This window comes from Tupaia chinensis, unplaced genomic scaffold (genome assembly GCF_000334495.1).
Source record: "Tupaia chinensis unplaced genomic scaffold, TupChi_1.0 Scaffold000313_1, whole genome shotgun sequence".
Taxonomy (NCBI): Eukaryota; Metazoa; Chordata; class Mammalia; order Scandentia; family Tupaiidae; genus Tupaia; species Tupaia belangeri.
In genome coordinates, this window is record NW_006159806.1 from 694,052 (window position 1) to 701,730 (window position 7,679).

Sequence of the window (7,679 nt, forward strand, 5' to 3'; positions counted from 1 at the left end):
GAGAGAGGAAGAAGAAAGAAAAAGAGAAAGAAAGAAAGAAAGAAAGAAAAGAAAGAAAGAAAGAAAGAAAGAAAGAAAAAAGAAAGAAAGAAAGAAAGAAAGAAAGAAAGAAAGAAAGAAAGAAAGAAAGAAAGAAAGAAAGGAAAAAAACAAAATCCCAAGAGGAAAAGGGAAGAAAAGGAATTACGGCATGGTCATCCCTTCCTGGGGGAAAGGGTGATTTCTTTCTTTTTGTCTCTCTGTCTCTCTCTGGTGAGTATACATGCCCTATAGCAAAAATCTCTCTAAAACAAACAAACAAAAGGCCAGCAGGTGGCATAGTGGTAAAGCCATTGAACTCCCACATGGCCAATAAAGGTTCAGGTCCCAGATCCAGCAGTTTGAAACTCACACTGGGCACATGTGTATACATGCCCAAAATACCTAGAGAATGGAAAAGACAGGACTATTGTGTGGTCATCCTCCCCTGGGGGTGATTTCTCACTTTTCTGCTCACTGTCTCTCCCTCCAGTGAGCACATGTGCTCTGTGATAAAAACCCTACAACAACAAAAAGTTAGCAAAAATGACCCCAGAATGCCTTCTTTAAATGTTTCAAATTTTTGCTTTCCAAGAAAGAAAAAGTTGATCTTCCTGGCTGATAAAGAATCATGCTAACTTCTGAGTCATTAATATACTTTCTAAAACATCTTTACTTGTCTCTCATTTTTCTGGCGAAGTAAAAAACAACCCTTGTGTAGACTCGTATTTCGTGACAGGTACAGAATAAGTGCAGTGACTTGGCGTTCATGGACTCCTTGTGTGTGTTCCTGTGGCATCCTACACACATACGTGTATTATAATTCTATATATTCCTTGTTATTATATGTATATACGAATTTGTAAAAGAATAACTGTAGTATTATAATTCATATTAGAACATTAGTGTTAGATGTTTCTCGGTTATCTTCATCTTACATCTATTTGAAACAAACCTGTAGTTTCTACACGTGGAAAGAAATAATTTGCTGAGATGCCAGCTGGGGATTCCTCCCCCAAAAGCCTGGAAATGGAGAGCTTCCACACCAGATTCAGTGCCTGGACACCTTTCAGCAACAAGTCACTAAATAGACAGGTGAGATACGTAAACCGGAATAAAATAAATGTAATTTATAAGGTGAAATTTACTGTGATGTATGGGTTCTCATTTTGCCACATTCTTAAAGAAAGACCCTCTAAGAATTTAGTTTTGGAGTCAGTTTAAACAAAGTAAAACTTTGCCCCAAAGATAGTCTCTTCTCCCCCTTGTCCCTAGCTCCTGCCTTCTGGGAGTTTCCAGACCTGCCTTTCCTTTCACTGTACCTCCAGTGACAAAATGGAGACTCCAGGACATGACTGAGTTACTGTAGTGGGGGAGAAGAAGAGAGGAAGGTGTTCTTGGGGGCGGTGCTGTGGGAGTGTTGGTGCTGTGTCACTGTGTGTTTCCTTAATCTTCTCTTTCCTCTTGTGCCAACTCTATGGTTCATATGGCCCCAGGGATGCCTGCTCCTTGAGGAACAGGAAGTGGCCATTGAATGACTTACGACAGCTCTGCCAGGCCTTAAAGGACAAGACAGATAGAGTCCTCAGAGCTCAGATGCAATTAGCCTCGTTTCAAGGGGAAGGAGTCTAACAGAGCTGGGGCTAAAGCCGGACCAAAAATAACTTTGAGACTACAATACGTTCCTATCTAAGCAAAGCTGGATGAAAACCCAGGTTTTGGAGATGCTGGTCCTTGGTGTTTGTCTTTCCTGAAGACAACTAACTATGGCTGTTGAGTAATTCTTCTTCTTCTTTTTTTTTTTTTTAAGAGAGATTTTTGCTATGGGGCACGTGTGCTTGCCAGAGAAACAGAGAACGATAAGAGAGACAGAAAGCAAGAAATCACCCCCCAGGGAGATGGCCACACGGCAATTCCTTCTCCTGTCAGGATTTTGGGTATCTATGCACATGCACCTGGCTTGAATTTCAACCGTCCAGGTCCAGAACTTGAACTGCGGTAGGCCACATGGATGTCCAGTGATGTAACCATTGCTCCATCTGCTGGTCCCTAGTAATTTTATTACCTTGAAGTTTGATGGGGACTATGAAGACCTAGTACTGTAGGTTAGTAAAATCACTCCTACCCTAAAATATCATGTTTGGGCTAGCCCTACAGCCTAGTGGCTAAGGGAGCTGAATCCTAGTGATTACCTGGCTAACTGTGGTTTGGATCTGAGCTCTAGTGGCTTCAAAAACATGCCACAGACATGCGTGTGCATGCCCCAGATTCTGATGAGTTGAAAGGGATTGGGCATGACCATGCCTCATTGGGGTTGCTTTTTCTCTTTCTCTTTCTACGTTTCTGTTGCAAGTGCCTGTGCCCTCTGCCAATTAAAAACAACAACAAGGGTTAGCAGGTGGCATGAAGGCAAGGCTCTGGATCCCACTGGGCCAACTGCTCTGTTCAAGTCCTGGACTCAATGGCTTAAAAATTACACACAGTGCTTATGCATGCATGCCCTAAATCCCAAGAGGAGACTGGAGAAGAAGGGACTGTGGTATAAACATTCCCCTGGGGGATGATTTCTCCCTCTCCCCCTTCTCTGTCTTTCTCTGGTGAGTGCATTTACCCTATAGCAAAAACTAAACAATAAAATAATAAAAAATGAATGAAAACAACAAAAGGTCCTGTTTGCAAAATTAATTAATTTTAGCCTGTATGCATTTTCAAGATGAAATACATGAGATTTATTTTCCTAGGCCACATTAGCCTAGACAGAAACAAGAGCCAGGAATCAGTGCCTCTTTGTTTTCCAAAGAGGCCCTCTGCCCCTCTGTAATACGTCCCTACCAGTCTTTCCTGCTAGCCCACCCAACAAGCCTGAGCTTGTCTGTGTTCCTGGATAAAAACGGTTTAAGCTGAAAGGAGAGACACCCGTTGCATCCATGAAAACACCGTGAACTGTAATGTACTGTGCAAATATTAGCTGTGAGCTTGCTCAAAGATTGTCTAAAGATTGCTTAGCAACTAAGACTATCCTGAACTGTACAGCAAAATATCATTTTTCCCCCTTACAGCTCTTTCAGGAAAGAGTTGTTCTTATAACTCATTGGTTTGACCTCTGGACTAACAAGCAACGTCAAGAATTCCTACTCGCAATTATTTTCCGGTGCAATAAATCACAATTAAGGTAAATATATAGCCTAATGATTTAATTACCATTGGTTCATCAAGAAAACAAAATCTAGTAAGATGTTTAAATAATCTTGAAGGGTTTCCTTTCCTTTCTTTTCCCCTAGGGGGTAGAAAACAAAGCAGTTGCTATTTGAAGATTTACAGGCAGACTTTTCTAATGCCATCTTCCTTCTTGAGGCTGAAATGGAAACTTGGGCTTAATACCTTCATACCATTTAGACTGTTTTGATTTTTGCAAAATACTTGTAATGCCTTCAACCAGTCAATTTTAACACCCTTTTGGTATATCAGATTCTCCTTTTGGTATATCAGATTCTCCTTCTGGTATATCAGATTCTTCTTGGAACTATCAGATAGATGCTATATTCCAAATTAATATCTGGTACATCAGTAGACACTCCAGAAATAATTACTAGATGGATGGATGGATCTGAAAAATATGTAAGAAGTGACAAGGGCAGCAACATTTAGGAATATGGGCAGGACTTGTACAGCACTGGTGAATGAATGCTAATGGGTCCTTGTTCTATTCTTCCTCTTCTCTCATGTTATATCTGTAATTTACTTTGAAAATCGTTAGCATAGATGGTATGATGTTCATTGGTTGAAATTGCACCTGGGAGTAGCTAGTGTTCAATAGGAATGAATATCTATGGGTCATTGGCTATCTCTTGATTGGAAAGGTTATAAAACATCAATTATGATCAGACACTTTGCTAATTCATCTAGCAAATAGCAAACAGTAGTTGTTATCAGAGCAACCAGTGGGCTTTTAACCAGTCAGATGAATGTTAGAAATGGACCCTCTTTGGTGCAAGATGTGTGGGATAGACCAAAATATTCTAGAGAGCCTTCCATCATGCCTGAACTTGGGTGAAGACTCCAGCTGGTCTGGTAGCAGGTGCCTGTAAAGATGGTTTTCCAGGCTTTATTGCAAAATAAATGACCTAGTGTCAGTCTAGAGGGGTTTCTGGTAGCCTGAGTCCAACAAGAGGGTTAATAATAGAATGCTTTTCTGGAACGTTGTCCCTTCTCAATAGAATGAACCTCTTATCCAGAGGACTGAGAACTGGGGATTCGTTAAGCACACAGCAGAGACGCTGTGAAGTGGTTGGAGTTTATTTACGAATGTTTGTGTAGTTAAACTTTAAGTGTGGCGTCATTTGATGTTAAGATGCTTTCATTATAACCCGGAGGTGAGGATGTGGGAGAAGCTAACCATTACATTTCTCAGGTAACTAACGATAGTTATCTTTAAGTTGTGTGTGACCAAATTGGCTTTAATTTGCAGTACCTGCCTCCTACTCTTTCTTTATATTTTCCTGCTCTTCTCTTTTGATCAGCCATTTTTTCTTTCCTTCTGCACTTGACAGCTTACTCCTGCACCTGTAGGCGCAAACCAAATCATTAACAGAAATCTCCCTGACAGAATCACTTGAAGGAGACTGGAATCTTCCTGGCTCTACTGAAAGAGGTTGCAAAGACAGGTCACAGAAAAATAGATTCTTTAGTAATGCTTACATATCAGGGAGAAAGGACACTTTACGATAGGCATTGGCTATGTTTTCCTTAGCAAAAAAGAAAACAATTCTGCAGCTTTTGAGATAAGAAAATAATAGACCAAATCCCATACACATAATCACTTTGGGTTTCATGTTCTTGTCCCGTGTTTCACAAACCAAGCAATTTCAGTTGTAACCACTGGAGGTCATTAGAGATCTTGTGGTGTACTCTGAGGCAGCGTCCCATTAGACCTAACATTTTGTCACTGGAAATTGCATCCTTTGTCTGGTACCCGAATTATTCTTTCTGTGGGACAAAAATATGGAGCCAACCTGTTCAGTGAAATGACTTTGCTTTGTTTGGTGGCTGCTCTGTTTTTGCAGAGAGCAGTGGGTATTTTGCAGTCCCATGAAGCTGCGATTACATGTTCTGGGCTGCTGATTCCAGGGGAGGTTGGGTGTGAATCTCTAGATCTAGGGCATCTAGATGTGGCACCTTGAACCCATCTTTAATTTGTAGTAGTGATTTTTGTGGTTGAACACCAGTTAATTCCCTAAAGCCTGGGTCAATTCCTTCTTACACTCCTTCTTCACCATTGTTCTTGGTCAGCCATTCCTTCTCTCCTACCAGCACCCATCGACAAAGCTCAAGTTTGAGCTGTGCTTAATTTTAGTTAAATCTGAAGTCTAACTTATTTTTAAAAGATACCTGTTAGTACAATCAACTTTTTTTTTTTCATTTCTTTTTTATTGCCAGAGACTGCATGTGCTTGCCAGAGAAAGAGAGAGAAACCATCAGTGGGGACATGGTCATGCCACAATCCTTTTCCTCCATTTCTCTATCTATTCAGATCTATTCAGTGTTTAGGGCATGCATACATACGTTCCTGGTGTGTTTTTCAAGCCACTGGAGCCAGGATTTGAACTGTGGTCAGCCACATGCCATCCAGCTCCTATGCACAGTGCTTAACTGCTGTCCTATATGGTCGACCCATAATCAACTCTTCTTTGAGCATCTTTGTTGAGATATAATTTATACACAATCAATGATTTTAGTATAGTCAGAGTTGCAACCATTGCCACAATCTAAGTTTAGTTTTCATCACCCCTAAAGACCTCCTACTCGTTAGTAGTCATTCCCTGTCTCCAGTCTCCCAGCTCTGGGAAAATACTAACCTATTTTCTGTTTCTATAAATTTGTCTATTCCAGGCTTCTCAAACGAGTGAAATCATGCAATATGTCATCATTTGTGACTGACTTCTTTCTTGTATTATGTTTTTAAGGTTTATCCACTGTGTACCATGTATTAACAATTCTTTTCTTTTTATTGCCAAATAATATTCCATTGTCTGAATATGCCATGTTTTATTTATTCAATTCATTCATCAATTAATGGACATATGGACTGTTTCCTTATTTTGGCTACTGTAAATAGTGCTGCTATGAACATCTGTGTCCAAGTTTTTGTATATGAATGCTTTTATTTCACTTAGGTATGTACTTAGGAATGGGACTGCTAGGTCCAATGATAATAGTGCAAGCAACTTTTTTATTTTTAATCTTTTTTTTTTTTTGCCCGAGAGCACATGTGCTCTCTGAAGAGAGACAGAGACAGAGAAAGTGAGAAAACAACTCCAATATTGATATGATAGTAATGGAACAATATGATATTATTCCAATAGTCATTCTTCCTCCATAACGGAATAAGTTTGTGAATAAGTCAGAGAAATGAGCACTATTTGATTGCTTGGAATCTTTACATGTAAACTAGGCTATATTTGTGCAATATTATATTTTTGAGGCAGAGATGCCATTATTTTAAATGTTTTGTTTAATAATTTCCAACTAATTTTGTTTTAATTCAGGCACTTATAGTTATAAAGGGGGCACTGCAATACTGGTGAGAAATACGTCACCACAAATTTCTTTCTAAGTTTCTTCTTGGTCTCTATGAGATATATTCAAAACTCTAAAATTTTCCTTTTCTATCTTAGTAAATATTCTATTTCGTTAAGGTGTTTTTTTGTTTGTTTGTTTGTTTTTTGTCATAGGGAGAGAAAAAGAGGGAGAGAGGAGAAAGCAACCCCGTGGGGTAGGGGCATGCTGCAATCCCTTCTCCTCCATCTCTCCCTTTTTCGGGGATTTTGGGCTTGCACATACATGTGCTTGGCTTGTTTCTCAAGCCACCAGGTCCAGGACCCAAATGATATGATATGATAAGGCCATGTGGGTTCCTGCTGCCTAACCACCAGGCCACGGAGTCAGCTCAGACATTTTGTTAAGCTTTAAGATGATTTCTTAATGGAAAAATTTCTGATACTTAAGACATTTTTTGAAGATTCAGCTTCTTAAACCATTCTTCTGGCAAATTCTGCCTCTCACCTCAACTTCAGTGTCACCTGTCCTGGGAAGTCTCCTTGGTTTGTCTTCGTGCCCCGCCATTTTTTCATATCTGTATCATGGCCTTTTCCCCAGTACATTATGCTGTATACCAACAGATCTTGTGGTCCTGCGTTGTGTTCCCTCTGCCGCCTGACCAGATTGACCTTTCCTGTGACTTCTGACAGGAAACAGGGCTGTTTGTGTCTGTCACACTTGGAGAAACTTAAGAGAAGTTTGAATCAGTCTCCTTGCCACACTGGTGGAACCTGTTTTAAATCGTCTCTGTATAGAAGCCAGGAGCATAGGCAGAGGCCTTCCATTCCAGGGCTGGAGCTGCGCAGACTTGCAGTTTTCCTGAATGCACTGCATTCGTGCAAGAGGGGTGTCTGTAGTGTGTGTGTGTGTGTGTGTGTGTGTGTGTGTGTGTGTGTGTGTGTTTTGGGAGAGAGGGAGATCATGAACAACCCAGGAAGGTTTCACTCTCTTCACTTGTCTCCATTACAGTAAACTGGAAACTGATGTACATTTATACTGAAGAGAGAGCACCCGCTCTCCCCTAACCCTACCTCAGCCACTCAGTCCAGGACCCACCCACTCTT

At 40.5% G+C, this 7,679-nt stretch overlaps 1 protein-coding gene across 1 annotated transcript in view; it reads left to right on the forward strand.

Moving 5' to 3' along the window:
* Positions 1-1,041: 1,041 nt before the first annotated feature.
* The window catches only part of ECT2L (epithelial cell transforming 2 like), a 97,514-nt gene continuing 90,876 nt past the window's right edge, over positions 1,042-7,679 (forward strand). Inside the window, exons 1-2 of the mRNA XM_027772898.1 lie at positions 1,042-1,113; positions 3,078-3,190. Of these exons, the coding sequence (XP_027628699.1) occupies positions 1,048-1,113; positions 3,078-3,190 (179 nt within the window). The 5' untranslated portion in view covers positions 1,042-1,047. The remainder of the gene's footprint in view (positions 1,114-3,077; positions 3,191-7,679) is intronic.